This window comes from Euleptes europaea, chromosome 4 (assembly GCF_029931775.1).
Source record: "Euleptes europaea isolate rEulEur1 chromosome 4, rEulEur1.hap1, whole genome shotgun sequence".
In the NCBI taxonomy this organism is placed as follows: domain Eukaryota; kingdom Metazoa; phylum Chordata; class Lepidosauria; order Squamata; family Sphaerodactylidae; genus Euleptes; species Euleptes europaea.
Window position 1 is genome coordinate 5,206,809 of NC_079315.1, and position 27,001 is coordinate 5,233,809.

Consider the following 27,001-nt stretch of genomic DNA (forward strand, 5'->3'; position numbering starts at 1 on the left):
TACATTTCAGCAAGAACCCAGTAAGGGAAATATTTTGGAGCCACGCTGCCGCCCATTCAACAAACTAATAATGGCTCAGTGTTGCAAAACGCATTCGGCTTATAAAGTTGTGATTTTAATATGTTAGAAACACCTCCTTAACCCAAAGCCAGGAATGCTCAGAATGTTTTAATTAGAGCAAGGGTCCCCAACCTTTTTGAGCCTGTGGGCACCTTTGGAATTCTGACAGTGTGGCGGGCACAGCCCCAAAAATGGCTGCCGCAGGAGGCGGATCCAGCCTCAAAATGGCTGCTGCGGCTTACCAGCAGTCACACAGTGAAGGGCCTTGTGCTGTGCTGGCAGCTTCTGCCGAAGTGCTATTTTAAAAAATCTGCACAGCCAATTAAATCTCCAATGGCCAAGCAGAAGCCTTGCTGGGCAAAAGCCCCAGCTGGCCCCACCCACTTTCTAAAACTGCTTGGCAGGCACCGGGGAAGATGCCAAAGGGCAGCACGGTGCCCACACGCACCGCATTTAAAAAAAGGTAAAGGTAGCCCCCTGTGCAAGCACCGGGTACTTCCTGACCCATGGGGTGACGTCACATCCCGATGTTTCCTAGGCAGACTTTGTTTACAGGGTGGTTTGCCAGTGCCTTCCCCAGTCATCTTCCCTTTACCCCCAGCGAGCTGGGTACTCATTTGACCGACCTCGGAAGGATGGAAGGCTGAGTCAACCTTGAGCCGGCTACCTGAACCGACTTCCGTTGGGATCGAACTCAGGTCGTGAGCAGAGCTTGGACTGCAGTCCTGCAGCTTACCACTCTGCGACACGGGGCTCAACGAACCGCATTGGGGACCCCTATTTTAGAGGAACAGACTATCTAGAGCAGGGCTTCTGAAACGCTTCCCACTCGCAACCCCTTTCCGCCTGAGAAATTTTTACGCGACCCCGGGCACATAGGTATATAATGGGTATACAAATCAAACATTTACTGATAATAAATTATAAAGAAATGTATTTTTAAACAGTTCTTTGGTATACATACAATGTTACCATTTATTAAAGACAAAAGCAAATTTGCATTCCATTGCCAAATTATTCACGACCCCCACATTCAGTTACGCGACCCCCTATGGGGTTGCGATGCACAGTTTAAGAAGCTTTGATCAAGAGAATGGCAGGCCTGAACTTGCTTCTGAATCTCAATTATGCGGAAAAAGAACAGTTTGCTGGGGAGAACGCTGCCTCCAGACTAGAAAATATGCAGGAGCCCAGAGGTTCATACATTTCCCAGAATCTTTTGGGCATGGAGTAGGGGGCACTGGGGGTGTGGGGGGGGGGAGTAGCTTTGTTCCAAACTGAAGACACCAACGGTGCAAAGGAAATTCATCCCCAAGGCAATCAGCCCAGGTGAGCTTTACAAAGCCCGGCTTGGAAGGAGCACAGCTGAGAGGCCCGCAGCTCCACCGCTCCGACCTTACCTGAGCCGTTCTTCCCCCTGAGCATAAGCGAATAGCCCTCGTTTCCCGGGTACAGGTTCACCACCAGGCACGACAAGGCCTCTTGCATCACCAGCTTCTCCAACAAGTTCACGCTGCGTCTCAGCTTCTGCTTTAAAAGAGGCAGCGCTCGTGAAAGCGACACACGAGGCCAGAGCTTCCTTCCCTCGCTCTCTCACCACTCGTCTGGGGTAACTGAAACCCTGATTGCACCCTACCCGCTCTTCCAGGCCACCTTTCCCAATCCCCCTCCTCGCTGTGGCTACCACCCCAGTGTTTTTTTTATACCCCGATATTCTCTACCTTTAAGGAGTCTCAAAGCGGCTTTCAATCGCCTTCCCTTCCTTACAACGGACGCCTTGCGAAGTAGGTGGGGCTGAGAGAGTTCAGAGAGAACTGTGACTAGCTCAAGGTCACCCAGCAGGCTTCATGTGTAGGAGTGGGGAATTAAATTCTCCAGATTAGAGTCTGCCGCTCAGGTGGAGGAATGGGGAATCAAACCTGGTTCTCCAGATTAGCGTTCACAGCTCATGTGGAAGAATGGGGGAATCAAACCCGGTTCTCCAGATTAGAGTCCACCACTCTTAACCGCCACACCACGCAGGCTCTAATGGTGCTGTCAAGTCAGAGCCGACTTATGGCAACCTAGTAAGGTTTTCAAGGCAAGAGACTAACAGAGGTGGTTTGCCATTGCTTTCCTCTGCATAGCAATCCTGGTATTCCTTGGTGGTCTCCCATCCAAATACTAACCAGGGCTGACCCTGCTTAGCTTCTGAGATCTGACGAGATCAGGCTAGCCTAGGCAGGGCAGGTCAGATTTTACTTACCTTTATTTCAGGCTCCTTGTCACATTCTTCTAGATACAGTTCATACAGTTTTTGAAATACAGATTTTCTAAAACAGAAAAAAACACACACACACAGAAAAACCTTGACTAAATATTATTTTAGCTAAGATAAACAAGAAGCCCTAACAACAAAGGATCTTGTGGCCCCCAAGGACTAAAATTTACAATGGCGTAAGCTTTTCTGAGTCAGGGACCCAAAGATACGAAAAGTGTTACATTAGTTTGGCAGAGACACGCAAGGCGTCCACAAAGCCAGAAAGTCACACAGGGGTCTTAGCAGACACTGAACATGAGTCAGCGGTGTGATGCGGTAGCTAAAAAGGCAAATGTGATCTTGGGCTGTTTCAAGGAGAAGTGTAGTGTACAGATCACGCAAAGTGACGGTATCGCTTTACTCTGCTCTGGTTAGACCTCACCTAGAGTACTGTGTTCAGTTTTGGGCACTGCAACATATCTGGATACCTCTTATAAGGTTTGAGCCGTGAGCCATGTTTTAAGACACGTGGACTAAATATTTTTATATAAAGGCACACAGAATAGGTATTTATAGGTTTTTATGTTTTTACCTTGTATTATGTCTGTGTAAATGTCAGGATGTGTATTGTAAAATTATGCACGTATGATCACTGAAGAAGGCCTTTAAAGGGATGAAATGTGTCTTATTTTGGTCATTGTATGAACTAACATCAACCGTACATGTATCAGTAATATTTGTAAACATTTCTGTGCTTTTTAGGCAGCCTTATTTTAGGGGCTGTGTTTTTAAATATAATTGTGCACAATATATAATAAAATAAATGTATTTTTTTGTTATAGTAGATAGTGTTTAGCTCACAACTGCTTATGCCATGATGAACACACGAAGCTGCCTTATACTGACTCAGACCTTTGGTCCATCAAGGTCAGTATTGTCTACTCAGACCGGCAGTGGCTCTCCAGGGTCTCCGGCAGAGGTCTTTCACATCACCTCCTTGCCTGATCCCTTTAAACTGGAGATGTCGGGGATTGAACCTGGGACCTTCTGCATGCCAAGCAGAGGCTCTGCCACTGAGCATTCCTTTTGATCAAGCAGTTAGTCTTGAAAGCGCCCCGAGAACAAGACTCTTTATTACTTGACTTTGCCACCCCTCTGGAAGAAGAGCTAAAATGCTTCCTACCTTCCACTGGATAAATATTTCCGCTTGGGAGGCCTCTGGCGAGCACTTTCGATGATATACTGGACGAAGGGGGAAAAAGCCATGGGCAGGCTTAGAAGGGCATCGACCGAAAAATATTTTACTTTATTTGAAGGCTTTATTTGAAACACTTTTATGCCACCTTTCCAGGGCCCCCAAGATGATGAACATGAGCCCTTGCTTATACTAATGGCTCTGGCCAGAAGCAGGATAATGGTTTATCATCCCGTGGCACAGAGTGGTAAGCTGCAGTACTGAAGTCAAAAGCTCTGCTCACGACCTGAGTTCGATCCCAACGGAAGTCGGTTTCAGGCAGCCGGCTCAAGGTCGACTCAGCCTTCCATCTTCCCTAGGTAGGTAAAATGAGTACCCAGCTCGCTGGGGGTAAAGGGAAGATGACTGGGGAAGGCAATGGCCAACCACCCCGTAAAAAACAAAGTCTGCCTAGGAAACGTTGGGATGTGACGTCACAGCATGGGTCAGGAATGACGCGGTGCTTGCACAGGGGACTACCTTTACCTTTACCTATCCTGCTGGAAGGTGACACCCAAAGGAAACTGCCATTTGGTGAGATGACCTGAATGACCTTTGCGGGGGGTGGACTATCCCCAGGTAGATTATAACAACATTAAAACATTTGACCAATTAAAACCAATATTTAAAATGATAAAAATCCAGCAAGTAGTGGTCTGCCCATGATAAGGGGACCCCCTTCTATCCTCTACCTTAAGATTGCTTCAAAAAGCTACGGCAGCCTTAAATGATTGAAATAAACCATATGGGAGGAAGAGGCAGGGAGGAAGCTGCCTCCTAAGAAGCTGTATGGCAGGAGCGGCCCTGGTGTTCCAACCCAGGTGTTATAAATTCCACCCAAGATAGGAAGAGATGCTACGGAAGCCTAGATTTTGGCCCTTCATCACCAAAACAGCCAGAACTGCCACTGGCACGGTGGGGGGGGGGGAGGAGGGAAGGAGGGCGGCTCCCTTAATCCCCTTCCCACAAGGATTCTACTATGGATGCCGTCCTCCTGATGTTCTAAGCTGCCCCGAAGATCAGAAACGGTGAACAGATCAATCTTTGAGATGAACTTGTTCACTACATACCTCAGCACGATCCAACGCCATTTCTAAAGCTTGCTGCTGCAAGAAGAAGAAAAAGAGTTGGTTTTTTTTATATCCCGCTTTTCTCTACCTTTAAGGTGCCTCAAAGCAGCTTGCAGTCGCATTCCCTTCCTCTCCCCACAACAGACACCTTGAGAGGTAGGTGGGGCTGATGGAGTTCGGAGAGAACGGTGACTGGCCCGAGGTTACCCAGCAGGTTTCAGGTGGAGGAGCGGGGAACTGAACCTGATTCTCCAGATTAGAGTCCGCTGCTCTTAACCCCAACACCAAGATGTTAGCAGTTAAACATTATGTCAGCACTGACAATAATTACAGTCAAGGCTAACCGGACTCTTGTAGAATTATGAAAAGGGGTAGAGAGAACCAGCCTAAAATGGCTGCCAAAGGAGGTGGAGCCAGACCCCAAATGGCTGCTGCAGGAGGAAGAGCCAAGCACAATACCCTTCCCCTCCCCATCGTTTTGCAAAAGAATCTCTGAAAAGGAACAGAAGGAAAGCCCACGAGGGAGGGAGAGAAAAAGAGGAGGCCTAAAAAGGAAAGGCTGAAGGGAGAATAGAACCAGGAACCTGGATGCTTGTCAGTTCCCCTGATCCCGCAGTGGCTGTTGTTGCTGCCACTACAGCTGTGGAAAACCCTTTCATTTGGATGACAGTAGCCAGTGACAAGCCTTGCCTTACAATGTCCCTGCCCATTTTCTGTAAAGCTCAGAAGGTACCACAGCAACAGGTGCCACACTGGCATAGAAGACACATGAACACATGAAGCTGCCTTCTACTGAACCAGACCCTCGGTCCATCAAAGTCAGTATTGTCTACTCAGACCAGCAGCGGCTCTCCAGGGTCTCAGGCAGGGGTCTTTCACATCACCTACCTGCCTGGTCCCTTTAACTGGAGATGCTGGGGATTGAACCTGGGACCTTCTGCACGCCAAGCAGATGCTCTACCACTGAGCCACCGCCCCTCTCCATGGCTCTCCAGGGTCTCAGGCAGAGGTCTTTCACATCACCTACTTGCCTAGTCCCTTTAACTGGGGATACCCGGGATTGAACCTGGGACCTTCTGCACGCCAAGCAGATGCTCTGCCACTGAGCCACAGTACCTCCCCAATTGAACATGCTTATGTTGCTGTTCAGCATTCATTAGGAAAGGGAGAAGCCATGAGAATGGGTTCAAGGAAATGTGCTTGTGCACACCAGTACACCCGTCTCTTCTGTTCCTTAACGACAGAGCAGGGGTTCCGCCGTCATCTGGAGAAACTGTCTCCTCATCACGAAATCTAATGGTCAAAGGTGCAAACTGCAGACATGCGAAGAGTTTCTCCTCCTCCTCTAACCCAGCAAGTATATCAATAGCACTAGTCTGGCGAACAAAAGAAGAAAATCTTACCATATTGGCTATAGCCCAGTGACGAGAAATCCAAAGAACTTTTGGGAGTTTGGCGCAAAGAGTGGGGTCACATTTTAATGTCCATACTTAAACGCTAGAGATGGGAGGAAAAAGGATAAGACACCAGATCACTTAAAAGAAATGAAGCTTAATATACAGAAGCTTTATTTTCAATGACTAGTATGGACTATTTCTTCACACACACATCAAGGCGTATCCCCTTAATTATAAAAATAAAATAATAATAATAAAAAAGGCGTAAATTCCATAGTATTTATGAAAAAGTTACAGAAAGTTACTCTAGTCTGCCTGGCTGTCTCTGCCTGAAACAGGGCAATTCAATAGCTTAAATGGGGGAGGGGGGCTTTCTGAGAAACAGGCACCGGCTCACCCTCCACCCCCCAGCTGTCAAGATGCCCCCCACCCAGCAAAGCCAGCCCTTGACTTCGGGGTAGGTTTGCCTTGCAGGTGGCAACCAGCAGCTATGCACAACCACCCCGGGAGAGAACGGCTGCTTTGCTGAGCCAGCCACCCCAACCACGGAAGTGGCGAGGGGGGGGGGGCTTAAAAAGCTTAGTCCCGACGGCTGTCCTGACTACATGCAATGGTCTCCATGGCTCGTTTTACCGGCTGGGCTTGAAACCGGGGGATTCAATAGCTTAAATGGCTTTCTAAGAAATAGGCACTCCCCCCCACCACCAGCAAAGCCAGCCCTTGACTTCAAGGTATGTTTGCCTTGTAGGCTGCAACCAGCACCTATGCACAACCACTCCGGGAGATAAGGATGCTTTGCTGAGCCAGCGACCCCAGCCACAGAAGGGGGGTGGGGGTCTTAAAAAGCTTAGTCCCAATGGCTATCTTGACTACACGCACCGGTCTGCGTGGCTCATTTTACCGGCAGATCTGCATTTGCTTGAAACGAGGGGATTCAAGGGCTTAAACCGGGGGGGGGGGCTTTCTGAGAAACAGGCACCTGCCCACCCAGCCACCCGGCTGTCAAGATGACCCTCCGGCAAAACCAGCCCTGCCAAGACGACCCTCCAGCAAAGGGTATGTTTGCCTTGCAGGCTGCAACCAGCAGATATGCACGACCACCCCGGGAGAGAACGGCTGCTTTGCTGAGCCAGCGACCCCAACTATGTAAGCGGGGGGGGGGGAGGGTGTTTCTGAGAAACAGGCACCGGCCCACCCCACCTGTCAAGATGACCCTCCAGCAAAGCCAGACCTGCCAAGATGACCCTCCAGCAAAGCCGACCTTCCCCGTCCCCGCGCCACACCCACCCGCCCGCCGCCGGTCCGTCCCTCCGCCGGTCCGTCCCTCCGCCTTTCTCCTCCCGGCCGCTTCCGCCGGGCGCTCCCCGCCGGCACTTCCGGTGACAGCGCTTCCGCATCCGGCAAGGCTGGCCGGCGCAGCGGCGCAGGCGCCGCAGGGCGCGGCGGCGTTGCCGTGGGAACGGACGGAGGCTCCCCCTATGGGCTTCAGAAGGGAACTGCAGCAGGTGTCTGCAGCAGCAGCAGCAGAGCCAATGAAAAGGTTTATTGCCGTCCCAACTCCTGTTTCCAGATCGGGTTGCCAACCTCCAGGGAGTTCCTGGAGATCTCCCGGAATTGCAGCTGACCTCCAGGCGACAGAGATGACTTCCCTTGGATATAGGGTTGCCAGCCTCCAGGTGGTGGAGAGAAAACAGACACGACTGGACTATTATCAAAAAGATGAGAAAGTTAGCACAGGAGCGAGAAGGCATTTAACAAAGGGCAAAAATAGTTTATGAGCTACTTGTAAGGGCAAGGACGACAACAACATCAAAGTGAACATGCATACATGACCTGCAACATGACAAAGTAGCAAAGTGATTAAGTGCAATAAGAGCCAAAAGATTTTGAAAAGTCTCTTGAAAGAGTACAATAAGTATATGGAAATTTCACGTAGTCTTGCAGAATAGACTACGTGAAATTTCCATATACCACTGCTTGGGAAATACCTGGAGATTTGGGGTGGAGGCGGGGAAGGGTGGGGTTTGGGAAGAAGAGGGTGCTCAGTGAAGTATAGTGACATAAAACCCACCCTCAAGCTAGTGTTGCCAACCTCCAGGTGGCAGCTGGAGATCTCCCGCTATTACAACTGATCTCCAGCCAATAGAGATCAGTTCCCCTGGAGAAAATGGCCGCTTTGAAAAGTGGACTTTCAGGGCATTAGACCCCACTGAGGTCCCTCCTCTCCCCAAAGCCCACCCTCCTCAGGCTCCACCTTCAACATCGTTCTCAGCCCATAATTGGCAACACCACCCCCAAGCTCCTCCCACAAAATCTCCAGGAATTTCCCAACCTGGAGCTGGCCACCCTACTAGGGTGGCCAGCCTCCAGGTTGCCAACTCCTGCTTGGTAAATACCAGGAGATTTGGGGTGGAGGCGGGGAAGGGCCGGGTTTAGGGAGGGGAGGGAGCTTGGTGAAGTATAGTGACATAGAACCCGCCCTCCGAAGCTTATGGTAGCCCAAGCCTGGCTTGAGGAGGGGAGTTACCAGGGTTGTGATGCCATAGTCTACCCTCCAGCGGTGCACTCTAATCTGGAGAACTGGGTTTGATTCCCCACTCCTCCACATGAGCGGTGGACTCTAATCTGATGAACCAGGTTAGTTTCCCCACTCCTACGCATTAAGCCTGCTGAGTGACCTTGGGCTAGTCACAGTTCTGTCCAAACTGTGGGGAAGGGAAGGCAATTGTAAGCCGGGTTGAGTCTCCTTAAAACGGTAGAGAAAACAGGGGTATAAAAACCAACTCTCCTCCTCCTCCTCTTGAAGTCCATCTTGATCTGCCTCCGTATTTCTTTCAAGATTGTAAGCCAGTTTGAGTCTCCTTAAAAAGGTAGAGAAAACAGGGGTATAAAAACCAACTCTCCTCCTCCTCCTCCTCCTCCTCTTCTTCTTCTTCTTCCAGATAACCATAGTGTTGTAACGTTACAATGATTTATTGCCATAGTCTCCGGGTTCTTCTGAATCCCCAGCTTCTGTGTATATCACCACAATGCAAAGGGCTAGAGACTTGCTAGAGGGAAGGAAAATAGCACCGATGTGGGTGGTGTTGGGATTATTATACTATATTAGGATAGAGAGGGTTTAAGGCACTTACATGCAGCAGAGTACCATCTGGGTTTTGTGCTGCTAGAGTACAAAGTTACCCGCTGAGCCTTTTTTATCCTTCTAAACTAATAGGAGTCCTTTATTGTAAGGAACACCATTCTCACCAGGATAGAGTAGAGATAGGTTTCTAATCTAGTCCAACTAACTAGGATGCACGTCCTGCCCTCCTGGTGCCAAGATGGAAAGAAGATGTTAGCCGGAAAGAAGAAAGATTCCCTGAGAGGAGCGATCTATGCATCAAAGGGATAGCTGCAGGGCAGTAGAAAGGAAGACGATGCAGAGGGTCCTGACCTCTCTGTCTCTCTGTCTCTCTTGTAGTCCCCCTCTGAAGTCTAAGGCGAAGAGTCCTTCACTTCCGATACTATTAACAGGTTCAATGGAAGCAAAGCTTGACATTTGCTTCTATTTGGGCTTAGCAATATTGCCCTGTTGGAGGTAGGGTTGCCAGGTCCTTCTTTGCCACTGGTGGGAGATTTTTGGGGTGTCAAGATATATTTTCAGCATAACTTTAGAACTGCACTTATACGAGTACAAAGTGTATGAAGAAAAAGAGTCCGTTGTTATACCCCACTTTTCTCTACTTTTTAAAGAGTCTCAAAGCGGCTTACAATCGCCTTCCCTTCCTCTCACCACAACAGACAACTTGTGAGGTAGGTGGGACTGAGAGAGTTCAGAGAGAATGGTGACTAGCCCAAGGTCACCCAGCTGGCTTCATGTGGAGGAGTGGGGAAACCAACCCAGTTCACCAGATTAGAGTCTGCCTCTCTTAACCACTACGCCACACTGTCTCTTAACCACTGTGCCATGCTACACATAGTCTCTGACTTTCCCAACAATACCTCTACATTTGCAAGGGTTCTCTGTTGTGTGTGGACAAAAAAACCAGAGACAAGTAGCGCAGTGGAAGAATTAATTTTATTCTTCCACTGCGCCAATTGTGTCCTGCGTTTTGCTCTTTGCCTGGTGCGGCACTCCCTTTGTTGCTCTGATTTTGAAATTTCCGTGTCCTCAAAACCCCTTGATAAAATCCCACGAAAAGCATGCCCTCCCAAACTCTGGATCCGAAATTAATCCAAAATTTTGCAATGTGCGTAGACCCGAACTTGAAATTATGTTATCATTGTTTATATGACCACTAGAGGTCAGGGTTGCACCACTATAATTCATTTTAAACTGATTTTAAAAGGTAATTTCTTTGAAAACATGTAATAGAGCAGTTTTTCTTCAGACAGAAGGAAGCTGGGCCGTCGCTAATAAACACTAATCTGTTTTACAGTTTTTAGACTTCAGTGTATAAAGCAATTAGATTTTTGATGTTTCCTAAACCACTATATTGTTTTGTTCAATAACATTTTCATGCATTTTATAATCCTTAAAGTAAAAGGGGTGATTCAGCCTCAGGAACTTAATGATTTTTCAGGTCTATTCCTGTCCTGTGAACCTGAGCAAATTTATAATGGAGCATCTCAGAGTACTGTCGCTGTAGAGTTTATAATCTCTGTTTCAAAATCCCAAAAATTTCCTGTGTGTGCGATTTGTGTTGTGTTTAGCTGCTAAGAAGCTACAACTAGCCAGACTCATGGCTAGCTACACTTCATTTTCCACTCATTTTCTTTACACAGAAGTGCTTTTTGTGTGGTGTAGCAAACGGAGCATGCTAGGAACATTCTTGAGCATGCTTTATCCATAATAAGAGAAGAAAGGGAGGCTGTCAGGAGGTTAGAGCATAGAATTGGTGCAGAATATTGCAAGTGGAACACAGTATCCTTTGGGACCTTGTAATCGTCAGAACGTTTATACCACATGTCCTCCCGGCTTATCCAGCAAAACCATCTATCTAATTCCTATGGGTGATCCCACTGTGCGGATCAAAACATACGCACCACAGGGCCACCCAGGGCTAGGGTAGATTTTCCTACAAACATGGGAAACTCTCAGGTTTGCATAAAAAACCATGAAAAATTAAGGAAGGGGGGGACATCCCAGAATAAAAATAAGTGATGTCTGCTGAAGTACAAAGGTCCCTTTGTCAGATGACTTGTATCTGACGAAGGGAGTTTTGACTCTTGGAAGCTGATACCCCAAAAATCTTGTTGGTCTCTAAAGTGCTACTGGATTCAGATCTAGAAGAAGAAGAAGAATAGTTGGTTTTTATATGCGGACTTTCTCTTCCACTTAAGGGAGACTCAAACCGGCTTACAATCACCTTCCCTTACCCTCCCCACAACAGTCACCCTGTGAGGTAGGTGGGGCTGAGAGAGTGTGACTAGCCCAAGGTCACCCAGCTGGCTTCATGTGGAAGAGCAGGGAACTGAGCCGGTTCTCCAGATTAGAATCTGCCACTCATGTGGAGTAGTGGGGAATCGAACCCGGTTCACCAGATCACAGCGCACCACTCCAAACCGCCGCTCTTCGCCACTACACCACGCTCATCTACTGCAGACATGGGTACCCTCTGCTCATGTACTGACATCATGGGAATAAAACCCAAAGTTCACATGAGATTTTGGGTTGCCCTGGCATAGTTTGGCCCTTACCAAAATTTGAAGGGAGGCACAGAAGGGTATGAGAGCCAGCACAGTGTACTGGTTAAGAGTGGCAGATCTCTAATCTGGAGAACCGGGTTCAAATCCCCATCCTTCCACATGAAGCCTGCTGGGTGACCCTGCGCTAGTCACGGTTCTCTAAGAACTCTCTTAGCCCATGCAGAAGCAGGCAATGGCAAACCACCTCCGAACATCTCTTGCCTTGAAAACCCAGACAGAGCTAGGAAGGGAAGGGTTAAAGGGACAGCCAACTGAGAAAAAATCTGGGCCATAAAAAGAACAGGAGAGTGCAGAAAAAAAGACATTACTCAGACTGAAAGGGGAAAGGAAAATGTATGGGGGGGGGAGGGAATACCAGGTGGGCATGAAAACTGGGTGGTGGGGGGAAGAAAACAGCAGGGGGGTTGGGATGAGGAAGGAGAAGGAAGGAGGGAGGATAAGAGGCGCCTGAACAAGATCCAGGGAAGCAGAGACTAGCAGGGTAGTGTCAAGAATATTTCCCTTCCACTGCGAGTCCTCTCGAGTCCCCCCCTTCCTAGCACGCAATACTGAAGTCTTACGACTTAAGAAAAATAAAGAAAGGTATCTTAGTCTTTGGCATGAGCTTTTGTAGACAACTACCTGAACCAACATTTTGGTCAACTTCTGTCTGCCCGTCTGTCTGCTGTCTGTCTGTCTGTCATCTATCAACCATCTATCTATCATCTATATGTCTTTCTATCTATCTGTCCATCTATCTGTCTGTCTGTCAATCTATCAATTATATCTGTCTATCCATCTGTTTGTCTGTCTGTCTGTCAATCTATCTATCAGTTATATCTGTCTGTCTATCTATCTGTCTGTTTGTCGGTCTGTCTGTCGGTCTATCTATCATCTTTATCTGTTTATCTGTTTATCTATTTATCTATCTGTCTGTCATCTATCAACCATCTATCTATCATCTATATGTCTTTCTATCTTTCTATCTTTCTATCTTTCTATCTATCTATCTATCTATCTATCTGTCTGTCTGTCTGTCTGTCTGTCTGTCTGTCTGTCAATCTATCAATTATATCTGTCTGTCTATCCATCTGTCTTTCTCTCTGTCTGTCCGTCCTCATTACCTTATAAGGGTTCAAAATATTGGGTAAGGGGTTGTACCCAGAACCTCTTTCAAGCCCTCTTCCTGGCATGTGTGCCGGATGCCATCTCCCTCCCACTATTTGGGAGATGGTGTGCCAGCATGCCCTGATGGCACTCAGGCGGGGAAAAGTCTCTTGTACAATATTCTCCTAGTCTTGGACTGCTGGATGAATGCAATTCTGTGCTAAAGGCGTATGACTGAAGCGGAGAGAGAGGCCACCAAATGTGATCAGTGGGAGAGAATCAGGGGAAAAATATAGATTTGGGGGTATTATGGTTGCTGTTGATAACAGGTAGAGGAAGAAGAATAAGAATAAACAACTGGAGGGCAGAATGCCTGACTACTGGTTGATAGAAGAGTCCACATTTTTAACTTAACCGCATTTATATCCCATACAGTATGTTCTTCCAAGGTCTCTGAATGGCAGGTCCCAGGCAGTCTCCTGTCCAGGTGACGGAGCTTCAGCAGCCCAGACCATTCTCTGGGCTTTAGCGAAACCAAATGTTCTGGGATTTTCATATGCTGGCCCAGGAGGCAGTATGTTCGAAGGAACCCAAATTAAGGCCACTGGGCATGTAATTGGCTCTCTGATGCCTCATGATCAGGGGTGTTGAACTCATCTGGAGAACCAGGTTTGATTCCCCACTCCTCCACATGAGCGGCAGATGCTAATCTGATGAAACGGGTTGGTTTCCCCATTCCTCCACATGAAGCCAGCTGGGTGACCTTGGGCTAGTCACAGCTCTCTTAGAGCTCTCTCAGCCCCACCTACCTCACAGGGTGTCTTGTTGTGGGGAGGGGAAGGGAAGAAGATTGCATGCTGGTTTGATTCTTCCTTAAGTGGTAGAGAAAGTTGGCATATAAAAACCAACTCTTCTTCTAACTTGGAGTTGGCAATCTTCTTCTTCTTCTTCTTCTTCTTCTTCTTCTTCTTCTTCTTCTTCTTCTTCTTCTTCTTCTTCTTCTTCTTCTTCTGTTATGAGGGCCTGGGGTTGCCAGGTCCCTCTTTGCCATTGGTGGGAGTTTTTTGGGTGGAGCCTGAGGCGGTTTGGGGAGGGGAGGGACTTCAATGCCATAGAGTCCAGTTGACAAAGTGGCCATTTTCTCCAGGTGAACTGATCTCCATTATCTGGAGGTCAGTTGTAATAGCAGGACATCTCCAGCTAGTACCTGGAGGTTTCTCAGAAGGGACACCACTGTGTAAGTGGAGATTGGCAACCCTACCAGGCCAGATATGACATGAACATCACTTGGTCAGGCCAGGCCAGGCCTCGCCAGCCCAGATTGGGTCAGGGGTGACCCAGATCGGGTCAGATAAGAGTTCTCAAGGGGCCAGATCCAGCTGCTGGGCCGTATGTTTGACACCCCTGCTCTAGATGCCGTCCACACTGGTCTGCAGGCCTGGTTCTATCAGCATGGGGTTGAAGAAACCAGGTGGCGTCACTGCATGTATGCTCAGAGCCCGAGTCGGTGGTGAACATGGCCCCCCAAGTTAGCTTGAGAGCCCTGAGGACCTCATGTATGACAGCACCGGTTCCTTCCAAGTCACTTCTCAGCAGGCAGCTGTTCCTTCTGCTTTGTACTTCGATGATGACAAATTAATAAATTAGCCGCCCACCCGTGACCCGACTCGTCCAATAGCGCGGCTGTTTCCTATTATAGCCTCTGATCATTTCCCTCGTTTTCAAAATGACAATATTTGCTTGTGACTCAGAATGAAAGAGTTTAAACTGTATTGGCATCTGGGGCTCGTGTGAGTGTGTGTATGTGTGTGTGGGTGAAGTCACTCACATATGGAAACATTCAAGTGTTTCGATTCAGTCGGCTGGAATGAACATAGCAGATATATTTCCAGCCAGTTAAAGGGTCACATGATTGGCAGGCCGACCTCCTTTAGGATTTTCAGTACAAGGTATTCGGATTAGTCTGCGGCAAAGAATTGTAGCGGATCCCCGTACGTTCATTTTCTAGTCTCTAATGAGAGAAATTAAATGTCGCTCGTCTGATAGGAACATGCAAGAGCAGCACGGTGCCAGTCCCTCAGTTGTCCGCACTATTTCTGGGTACAGCTTTCCTACACCTTGCGGCATGTTGAATCAGCTGTGGGGGAGGATGCATTAAAAAAAAAGAAAAGTACAACTCCCCTTTTCCATCTTTGTTCCTTCTGAACAACGATGTCTGGATCGGCTTTCTAGAAGAGCTGCTTTTTTATATCCCACTCTTCTCTACCAAAAGGAGTCTCAAAGCTACTTACAATCGCCTTCTCTTTCTCTCCCCAGGCTATGGAAATTTAACAGTATATATATATATACTGTATATATAGACAGGTCTAAAGGTCTAGCGTACGTATAATAAATAAAATAGAACGAATGCAGTAGCGCCAACCCAACCCCACAACGAGGTAAAGAAGAACCAAGTCCAACAAGTGTGTAATGAACTCCGTGGTACAAAATCTTCTGCAGAGGGTGATCGCCAAATAGATCAGGTATGTGTTCTTGTCAGCAGACAACCGGCTATATCCAAGGTAGATCAAGGGAGACAGACATTCCGGATACAATAATAGATCCCGTTTGCGCCAGTGGCTTCATCAGTCACTTGATCCCCGTAAAGTCTAAACTCAATACTTCTGCAAGTTAACAAAGTGTAGGCAACTTACAGGGCGCTCACCCTCTGTAGAAGATTTTGTACCACGGAGTTCATTACACGCTTGTTGGACTTGGTTCTACTTTACCTTGTTGTGGGGTTGGGTTGGCACTACTGCGTTTGTTCTATGTTATTTATTATACGTACGGTAGACCTTTAGATTGTTATTATGCATATTTTCTCTCTCTCTCTCTCTCTCTATATATATATATATACTGTTAAATTTTCATAGCCCGGTGTTGTCTTGTTTGGGAACCTCCAGATAGAGCCTGTAGATCTCCTGGAATTTCAACTAGGGCTGTCAACCTCCAGGTGGTGGCTGGAGATCTGCTATTACAACTGATCTCCAGTAGACCATTGGACTCTATGGCATTGAAGTCCCTCCCCTCCCCAAACCTCACCCTACTCAGGCTCCACCCCAAAAACCTCCTGCTGGTGGCAAAGAGGGACCTGGCAACCCTAGTCCCCTGCCCGAACCCTGCTTTCCCCAGGCTCCACCGACAAATCTCCAGGAATTTACCAAATTTAGCTAGGCCTGTGCTTTCCATGAGAAAGGATGCATCTCTAATCACTAGGCTTGCCAGCTAAGGCTCTACCCCCCAAATCTCCAGGTATTTCCCATCCTGGAGCTGACAACCCTGATTTCAACTGATCTGAGTCCAGATATCAATTATCCTGGAGAAAAATGGCTGCTTTAGCATTATACCCAGTGGCTTTGGCATTATACCTAGCTGCAATTTTCTCCAGGGGATCGGATCTCTGTCATCTGGAGATGAGTGGTAATCCCAGAAGATCTTCAGTCCCTACCTGGAGGTAGCCAGTCTTAGCCCAGAGAGGCCCGAGCCACTGCCAGCTTTGGAGGCTCCTGGCCGTAATAAAAATGATTTTAAAGAGTGAGAGAAGTCGGACAAATGAACAAGGGACGAAATCTGAGGGCTTCTTTGAGAGCCTCCCGGCCTGCCTCTAATTGACATTGGAGAGCCAGTGTGTTGTAGTGGTTAAGACTGGTGGTTTGGAGCTGTGGATTTTGATCTGGAGTACTGGATTTGATTCCCCACTCCTCCACGAGTGGCGGAGGCTAATCTGGTGAACTGGATTTGTTTTCCCGCTCCTCCACATGAAGCCAGCTGGGTGACCTTGGGCTAGTCACACTCTCTCAGTCCCGCCTACCTCACAGGGTGTCTGTTGTGGGAAGGGGACCTGATTGTGAGCCGGTTTGATTCTACCTTAAGTGGTAGAGAAAGTCAGCCTATAAAAACCAACTCCTCCTCTTCTTCTTCTTCTTCTTCTTCTTCTTCTTCTTCTTCTTCTTCTTCTTCTTCTTCTTCTTCTTCTTCTTCTTCTTCTTCTTCTTCTTCTTCTTTTTGGACAGAAAAAAGGAGGGGGGAGATTGTTCTTTCATGTACCATGATCAATTCTAGAGATTACTATTGTATTTTTTGGATGACAGACAATTTGGACATTCCAAGCTGTATCAGTAATAAACAACAGATCAATGTGAACGACCCGGGCAATCACAGCTCTTAAACTTCACAGGCGCAACGGGAAGGGAAAAGAAAATGTTTACCAAAAAGCAATTCTGTCGTTTTGTGAGAGTCCCAATTTTTTTTTTTTTTTAAGAAGCCTGAATCACCCGTATTGCAAATGAGTCTTTCCTGCATTGCATGGCAAAAAATACCTCCTAGAGTCACACGTTTTTGTAATCACATTATGTAAGGACGTTATATAATCCTACAGTCCCGCTTTCCAATTTATAGGGGAACGCAAACGCTAGGCCAGATTGCAGGACTCTCTCAAGGAAAGTCTCAGACAGTCAAGCCAGATGCTTGTGAGGAGAGGGTAGCTACTTTGGTATGTTGGCATGCCCTGAATGGTGAAATGGAAGACGCCAAATGTAAGAACGTAAAAGTAAGAACATCTTGGGAAATGACGATGTTGTAAACAGACTAATTAACAGGTTGCTTCCAATTTCATATATTCCCCCCCCCCTGCACCATAAAGAGGGAGAATCTTCACAGGAATACAATATAACCATGTTGAAAGCTTGAGGCTCAGAACATAAGGTTGCCAACTTCAAGTTAGAAGAAGAAGAAGAGTTGTTTTTTATATGCCAGCTTTCTCTTCCTTTTAAGGAGAATCAAACCGGCTTGCAATTGCCTTCCCTTCCCCTCCCCACAACAGACATCTTGTAAGGTAGGCGGGGCTGAGACAGTTCTGAGAGGAGGAGAGGGGTATTCATGGCTACTCGTTAAAATGGATACTGGTCATGATGCATACCTATTCTCTTAGGATCAGAGGAGCAGGCCTATTATATGAGGTGCTGTGGAGCACAGGCAGGACAATGCTGCTGCAACCATCTTGCTTGTGGGCTTCCTAGAGGCACCCAGTTGGCCCCTGTGTGAACAGACTGCTGGACTTAATGGGCCTTGATCTGATCCAGCAGGGCTTTTCTTCTGTTCTTAGAACTGTGACTAGCCCAAGGTCATCCAGCAATCTTCATGCGGAGGAATGGGGAATTGAACCCGGTTCTCCAGATTAGAGTCCATCGCTCTTAACCACTACACCACACTCAGGAAGGATATCATGCCATAAAACCTACCCTCCAAAGTTGCCTTTTCCTCCAGGGGAACTCTTCTCCGGAGAACGGTTCTGAGAGATCCACCTGAAGGTTGGCAGCCCTTTTTGCCACTCAGTAGCTTCCGGTCAGATTCCTCAGGAGAAAGAGGAATCTGTAGATAGAGAATCAGTGGCACCATGAGTGTGGGAAGGGTTCTGCACAGGCTCCACTGGAATGAACTGGAGATGCTGAGCAGTAGAAGTTCCTGGTGGCTTCTGTTCTTGAGTTGCCAACTCTAGCTTGGGAAATCCCTGGAGACTGGGGGCAGAGCCTGGCCTAGGCAGATTTTGGGGAGGGAGCTCAGCGTGGATGTGATGCTGTTAGGGTTGCCAGGTCCCTCTTTGCCATAGGCAGGAGGTTTTTGGGGCGAAGCCTGAGGAAGGTTGGGTTTGGGGAGGGGAGGGACTTCAATGCCATAGAGTCCAGCTGCCAAAGCGGCCATGTTCTCCAAGGGAGCTGATCTCTATCGGCTGGAGGTCAGTTGTAACAACAGGAGATCTCCAGCTAGTATCTGTAGGTTGGCAACCCTAGATGCTATACGTCCTCCAAAGCAGCTATTTTCTCCAGGAGAGCTAGATTCAGGCCCACTAGCACCTTAAAGGCCAACAAGATTTCTAGGATATTGTTGGAAGAGTTGCAATGTCTAGCGTGCAAAAGAACGGAGAAGAAGACCCAACAGAGGGCAGGCATGTGGTCAACTAAGTTAGGGCTGTAAGGCTAGAGACATTTCAACCTTTTCACACCCCTTGTCTGTCCTTAGACTAGGGTTGGCAACCTCCTCTTGCACTATGGTTTTGGCAACCTCATATTAAACAAGAGGCGACTGAAGAAGACCATGTAAACGGGGTTTTTATCGGAATCTTGTCGTGCCGGAAATGATCTCATTTTGATGAATTTCTCCAGAACTGATTTCATTTTGATGAATTAAGTGGCTATATTGGACAGATATTGAGCCGATCTTCTGCATCAATCTGCTATCATTGCAACATATTTTTACTTCATGGACATTGTATGATCCATATGTAAAAGGGGCTTGTTGTTTCGGTGTCTCTAGTCACAGTTAGGCGCACTTAGTTAGTTATGATTCTTTGCATTGATACGTGATTCTTTGTATTGATATGTTATTGCTTTTGTGATTAATTAATGGAGACATTCACATACATACTGCATTATTGATATTTATCTGTATTTATCTAATTATTTATCTAATAGAATTTGGCTAGCCATAGCGGCTGTGATTTTTTATCAACCTCCAGTACTAGCTGGAGATAAAGCTCACATTACTCCATTTATAAACTGATTCTTCCATCACCATTTGTAGCAGCCCCAACTGTAGGGTTACCAGCTCCAGGTTGGGGAACCCCTGGAGATTTGGAGGGCGGAGCCAGAAGAGGGCAGGGTTTGGGGAGGGGAGGGACTTTGATGCCATAGAGTCCAATGGCCAAAGCGGCCATTTTCTCCAGGGGAACTGATCTCTATCGGCTGGAGATCCAGTTGTAATAGCAGGAGATCTCCAGCTAGTACCTGGAAGTTGGCAATCCTACCCAACTAGTACTGAGAAGCTGCTGTGAAAACACTTTCTTATCATCCCCCTCTAGAAAGACGAATCAGTACCCTCATTCACAGAAACCCGAAGTTCAAAGTCAGCCAGGCGGACGGTGATCCCAGAGTCACCTGACTAGTCAATACATTTCTTCTCCGGTCATAATGCTTTCCCCATCTTGATGCTGCTGCTGCCCCCAGTTGGAGGACTTAAACAAATGTTATTAGCAGCTTGCAAGTTATACAAGCTGCCCAGCTGTTCTGAATGCCTTTCCTGAACTCCCAGCGGCGGCCCTCAGAAATTCCTAGACTAATATGATGAAAAAATGTTGGAAGTAGTCGGCAAAAGGAGCGCTGCTTTTCTTAAGCCGCTTACCCGTTCGTTGCTAAAGGCCAGCTGGCTCGAATCAATGTCCTCCAAAATGTCCTATCTTTGACAGCCTTGCTCAGGTCTTGCAAATTGAGGGCCGTGGCTTCCTTTATTGAGTCAATCCATCTCTTGTTGGGTCTTCCTCTTTTCCTGCTGCCTTCCACTTTTCCTAGCGTGATTGTCTTTTCCACTGACTCTTGTCTTCTCATCATGTGACCAAAGTACGATAGCCTCAGTTTAGTCATTTTAGCTTCTAGGGTCAGCTCAGGCTTAATTTGATCTAAAACCCACTGATTTGTTTTTTTGGCAGTCCACGGTTTCCGTAACACTCTCCTCCAACACCACATTTCAAAGGAATCTACTTTCTTCCTATCAGCTTTCTTCATTGTCCAGCTTTCACCCCCATACATAGTAATAGGGAATACTATGGCATGAATTAACTTGATCTTGGTGGCCAGAGACACATCCTTACACTTCAGAATCTTAAGATAAGAATACAGAAAGGAAAAATAGGTTAGTGAAGTCCGATCTTAAATTCTTAAGCGTAAGAACCATTAAACCATCTAATAGTTGAACAAAAAATACACAAGAGCCAGCAAACAATTATCTTCTTCACGATACACAGTAACACAACATTATATATTAGGGAAAGCACTAATGTACTGATAAAACATCATTTTAAAATTCAATCCAATTATAAGTTCAAACACAATATATAAGATAAATATCACTTACAAGACATTTTTCTTTGACTCTGTGTAAAGTGCTGCCTTGGGGCCACAAAGAATATTATTGGAATTGGAGTGTCTCAATACCCCAGCAGAATAGAATCCTCTCTGATGTAGCTGGCTGAGTTCTGCTTTTATGCCATTTTAGGGTTGCCAACCTCCAGGTACTGGTCAACTCCTTTTGTTATACCAGGACGGAGAAATAGTTTTATTACAATTGTACCCCTTTGGGGAATTGTTAATTGTCCTGATATCGGAATCCTTTGTTGGATGTGGATATGCATGAGAACTACAGAATTGTAAGTAGGAATGACTTTACGTAACTTAAAATGTGTGTAAAAAATTATTTATTATAGTAAGTCATAATTGTTCATATTTAGGAGATTTAATATTGGAAGTGGGACTGTTGAAGAATCGAAATGGGCGTATCCCCTTCTACTCTTTTTGGTACCAGCATCGGACCCTGTTGAATGAATATGAAATATGTATGAAATAAATGAACAAAGTTTGAAGGACTCACACATACTATACAGGATTTTTTGTATATATTTGGAACAAGAAACTCAATCTTATTGTATATAATTGTATTATTGTAGCACTCAATACATATTTGCACATTGTTATATTATCTTGGTTCTATGCTAATTTCCAACCCCCTGGTATGAACACAGAGGTGTTTGTTTATTTCCAACCTCCAGGTACTAGCAGGATATCTCCTGCTATTATGACTGATCTCCAGCCGATAGAGATCAGTTCACCTGGAGAAACTGGCCGCTTTGGCAATTGGACTCTATGGCATTGAAGTCCCCCTTCCCCAAACCCCGCCCTTCTCAGACTCCGCCCCCAAATCTCCAGGTATTTGCCAACTCGGAGCTGGCAACCCTAGGTACTGACAGTGTTTGGGCAATCCCCTAGCAGGGACACCACCGGAATCCACTGCTGGAATCCACCACGATCAGCGGAAAGACTCTATTAACAATCAGCCCACGTGCAAGAAAGCCAGAATCTGCTCAAGAAAGTCATTTCTGCTTTGACATGGCACAACAAGACAAAACAGCCCTCCGACGATGTGGTGGAGACATTGCAAAATGTTTTGGGCATGGTTTGAAAGACATTTCTTATGAGCCCAAATTGGGTGTCTTTGGGATGTGATGTCACTCCTGATGGGCTTGGAAAGCACGTTGGCGTGAAGTCACCAGCTTGTGGACAAATTCCTGGATTTAATGGCTTGGCACTGCAGTAATCGCTGTTTGGAAGCAGCTGTAAATGACAGTGTGAGAAATGACATCAGTGCGGCATATGAAAATGTGTTTAACAAGTTGTGTTGTCTTTGTAGTGAATCCCTTACAAACAAAACACATCTGGAACACAATACGAGTGGAGTATTAGGCTGAGTTCAGTTGGATATATATTTGAGTCCCTGCCGGGTATCTTCAAGCGTATATTTGGTTAGGTCAGTGTGGAACGATTACCAAACACTGTAATTGTTATTTTGATGAAGTATTAGCGGATCAAAAGCTGGCAGGAAGTGAATGAGCACAATACAGAGGACTTAAAAGAAGAAAATGTGGTATAAATTTTGCACCAAACATGATGCTGTGATAATACCTCAATGCTCTTGCTGAAATTCTAAACCTCAATCAGTTATGGCCTTTAGAGCAAGAACTGCTTATGTGTCGGTATGTTTGAACATAAGAACATGAGAAGAGCCCTGCCTAACCCAGCCCAGTGGTCCTGCTAGTCCAGCATCCTGTCTTACACAGTGGCCAACCAGTTCTTCCGGATGGCCAACAACCAGGCATAGAGGCCGAGGCCTTCATAAGAACCTCAGAAAAGCCCTACTGGATAGGGTTGCCAACCTCCAGGTGCTAGCTGGAGATCTCCTGCTATTACAACTGATCTCCAGCCGATAGAGATCAGTTCACCTGGAGAAAATGGCCACTTTGGCCATTGGGATCTATGGCATTGAAGTTCCTCCCCTCCCCAAATCCCACCCTCCTCAGGCTCCACTCTCAAAATCTCCCACCGGTGGCGAAGAGGGACCTGGCAACCCTACTGCTGGATCAGACCAGTGGTCCATCTAGTCCAGCATCCTGTCTCACACAGAGGCCAACCACTTCCTCTGGAGGTCCCACAAGAGGGCAGAGAGGCTGAGGTCTTCATCAGGACATCAGAAGAGCCCTGCTGGATCAGACTTAGGGTTGCCAATCTCCAAGTGGTGGCTGGAGATGTCCAGCTATTACAACTGGTCTCCAGGCGACAGAGATCAGTTGTAATAGCAGGAGATCTCCATCTGATACCTGGAGGTTGGCAACCCTACACTCCAGAAAGAGTTATAACAACTTTCTAGGTTCCTTACTAAGTTCTGTTCCCATCTTCGTGTAAATATACCCTTCAAGCACATAAGAAAAAAAAAGGTCAAATTCGGAACGTGTTAAAATCACCTTGGTTGCCAGACACTTTGACTTTGGGCTCCATTAAATGTGTGAGTCACTAAAAACCTTCTTCATTTTTCTCTGGAGAAAGCATGGGAACTGTGCTCAGGATTTCCAGCCCTCTTTGCCCCCCCCACCAATTCTCCTTCACTCTCCCCCTCATATGTAGGGTTGCCAACCTCCAGGTACTGAGTACAAAATAAGAATCACCTGGTGCTGTAGTGGGAACTTCAAAACAAAACAAATCACAGCACTCTCAATATTTAAACATGCACAGTTTATAGAAAATGAATCATACTATAGAACATGACTAACGAACCTATATGATAACATGCAAAGATATGACGATATGACTAAACACACAAGAGGTACTGAACAACAACTATGTACAATATATACAAAAGACAACGTGGCCAAATTAGCCAAAATGATCCAGATGGTCAAAATGGTCCCACAACATACTGATAGTGATCATAGGTACACACAGTCTAAAGCCAAAAGCCACAAAACCGGCCAGAACAATCTCACGAATGCGACGGTTGTATTCCGTTTCACTAGTGGAAATTCTGCAGAAATTCTCTTCTTCCTGAGAGCACTGGACCTTTTTTAAGGCAATTGGGAATCTTCTTGAGACATGCAAGGCTGATGAAGCCTCGTTTGGTGAAACGCAAATAATTACCTGGGATTTGCGTCCTTTTCTATGCGGTCCTGAACATCCGACTTGTGGGTTCCACCAGGAATAAGAAGTTACCCTTTTCAAGGGATTTTTTGGCCTCGGTACCACTAGTGAAACGGAATACAACCGTCGCATTCGTGAGATTGTTCTGGCTGGTTTTGTGGCTTTTGGCTTTAGACTGTGTGTACCTATGATCACTATCAGTACATCATGGGACCATTTTGACCATCTTGACCATTTTGGCTAATTTGGCCATGTTGTCTTTTGTATATATTGTACATAGTTGCTGTTCAGTACCTCTTGTGTGTTTAGTCATATCTTTGCATGTTATCATATAGGTTAGTTAGTCATGTTCTATAGTATGATTCATTTTCTATAAACTGTGCATGTTTAAATATTGAGAGTGCTGTGATTTGTTTTGTTTTGAACCTCCAGGTACTAGCTGGAGATCTCCCACTATTACAGCTGATCTCCAGCTGATACAAATCAGTTCACCTGGAGAAAATGGCTGCTTTGGAAATTGGACTCTATGGCATTGAAGTTGCCGCTCCCCGCTCCCCGCCCTCCTCAGGCTCCGCCCCAAAAACCTCCCGCCGGTGGCAAAGGGGGACCTGGCAACCATTCTCATATGGCTGTTGGAATTGGTTCCTAGCCGATGACTTGTAAGGCTCAACGTTTCAGCTTTGGTAGTATAGTAGTAGTAGTAGAAGAAGAAGAGTTGTTTTTTATATGCCAACTTTCTCTACCACTTACGGAAGAATCAAACCAGCTTACAATCACCTTCCCTTCCCCTCCCCAAAACAGACACCCTGGGAGGTAGGTGAGGCTGAGAGAGCTGTGACTAGTCCAAGGTCACCCAGTTGGCTTCATGTGTAGGAGTGGGGAAACAAATCCAGTTCACCAGATTGGCCTCCACAGCTCATGTGAAGGAGTGGGGAAACCAACCCGGTTCACCAGATTAGCTTCCTCGACTCCTGTGGAGGAGTGGGGAATTAAACCCAGTTCTCCAGATCAGAGTCCACTGCTCCAAACCATTGCTCTTAACCCCTACACCACGCTGGTGTAATGCATTCACCCGTCGCTTTTAAGAACTTGCCACTCTCTGGCTTTCGAAGAATCCCTACACAATTTTGTTGATTTGTTTTGCTAATTGTCAACAGCTGTTTGTTGGATGCTCAGTGTCAACATGATGCACAGTGCATTTCAGAGACCAGAAATAAATCCCTGTCGTGTGACTCTGCTACATGAAACTGGCAGCGTGAAGAAGTCTGGCAGGAGAGATGTGGCTTATCTGTGTTAAAACTTGGGTGACCAATTCCGGATTCCATACATCCCATATACCTCTGCATAGAGTCCAATTGAACCTGGGGCCTTCTACATGCCAAGCAGATGCGCTACCACTGTGCCACAGCTAGGGTTGCCAACCTCCAGGGACTCTGCAACGGAGTCTCCAGTACAAAAATAGCAAAAAATTCTTATTGGTGCTTACACATGTAACATCAACAATACAAGAGTGAAAGATACATATAAGAACAATCAAAGTTATATACAGTATGTACAATCAAAGTAAGGTGCAGCCTCAATGCACAAATTGCCATGTTCTTTCAAGTAAATGTTGTATTTTCTTCAAAAAGTCCAATAGTAGGTACTATCCCAAAAGCACACTTTTTGGAAAAAGGTGGGGGACGGCCGTTTCAAATCTTTTCTTCAGCAAACAGTAAACATATCCAAATCGTACCCAATAGTAAAATCTTCCACTCTGTTCTCAGTTCCCCGAGGGATACTCTAAAGTGAAGCCGAGTACCAACTTTGATTGTTGCAGATTTTCTAACCATTGGTATTGGCATGGAGGTGCCTATTTTGTATTGTAACCTCCAGGGACTAGCTGGAGATCTCCTGCTATTTCAACTGATCTCCAGCTGAAAGAGATCAGTTCACCTGGAGAAAACGGCCACTTTGGCGATTGGACTCTATGGCATTGAAGTCCCTCCCCTCCCCAAATCCCGCCCTCCTCAGGCTCTGCCCCCCAAACCTCCTGCTGATGGCGAAGAGGGACCTGGCAACCCTAGCCACAGCTCCTCCAACTGGGGCCTTTTATGCGGGGATATTTCCCCTCGGTCATCCCGCAGACTGCTTCAGGGCTTCCTTTTGATTAAGCATGCCTTATCTGCCCGTCAGAGATCGCCTCGCTCTCCCCGCGCATTTTGTCCATGTTTTCCAGATGCTGTTTTAGCTCCGGGTTGGGAAATACCTGGAGATTTCAGGGGTGGAGCCTTAGGAAGGCGGGGTTTGGGGAGGGTAGGGACTTCAATGTCATAGAGTCCAATGGCCAAAGCAGCCATTTTCTCCAGGGGAACCGATCTCTGTCGGCCAGAGATCAGTTGTAGTAGTGGGAGACCTCCAGCCACCACCTGGAGGTTGGCAACCCTACCCGAAGCAGTCAGCGGGGGTTGACCACGTGGAAACATCCCTGTATAAAAGGCCAATGACTTCCACTTAAGGGGACGATTATAAGTAGGGTTGCCAGGTCCATCTTCGCCACCGGCGGGAGGTTTTTGGGGTGCAGAGCCTGAGGAGGGCGGGGTTTGGGGAGGGGAGGGACCTCAATGCCATAGAGTCCAATTGCCAAAGTGGCCCTTTTCTCCAGGTGAACTGATCTCTGTCGGCTGGCGATCAGTTGTAATAGCAGGAGATCTCCAGCTAGAACCTGGAAGTTGGCAACCCTCAGTATAAGGGGAAAAGGAGAGGTTGAAACAGAGGGGTTGAGACAGAGAAGTGGGGTGTGAATTCCTAGCGTAATTGTGTATACTTTTGGAAGTCAGTGGCAAAACACAAAGGCCTATTAGCATGACAAGGTCCCTTTGCCAGCCATTGTTCTGGCTTACAAAGTTATAGCGGAGAACCCAGCAAGCTGACAATCATCAGATCGTATGCAGTTCATTGCACTGCTGAGTTTCATATTGGACGGAGGATCCTTCTCATCGCATTGAACTCCTGCTCACATCCTGCCTTTGGTACGATCAAAGTATCAACAGCTGCTTTAAGGTCCTTTGGTTACAACAATATTGCAACAATAAACACTCATCACATATTCTCAAAAGACTTGCACTGAAAAGTCCACACAGACAATTAAGACTTCGCCAACCCACAAATCTGTTTGTCTCCAAAACACTTAT

At 46.7% G+C, this 27,001-nt stretch overlaps 1 protein-coding gene across 1 annotated transcript in view; it reads right to left on the reverse strand.

Moving 5' to 3' along the window:
- The window catches only part of SUPT20H (SPT20 homolog, SAGA complex component), a 60,149-nt gene that overhangs the window by 21,188 nt on the left and 11,960 nt on the right, over positions 1–27,001 (reverse strand). Inside the window, exons 3-7 of the mRNA XM_056848337.1 lie at positions 7,288–7,509; positions 4,604–4,656; positions 3,483–3,541; positions 2,306–2,372; positions 1,461–1,587 (exon numbers count right to left, since the gene is read on the reverse strand). Of these exons, the coding sequence (XP_056704315.1) occupies positions 1,461–1,587; positions 2,306–2,372; positions 3,483–3,541; positions 4,604–4,656; positions 7,288–7,509 (528 nt within the window). The remainder of the gene's footprint in view (positions 1–1,460; positions 1,588–2,305; positions 2,373–3,482; positions 3,542–4,603; positions 4,657–7,287; positions 7,510–27,001) is intronic.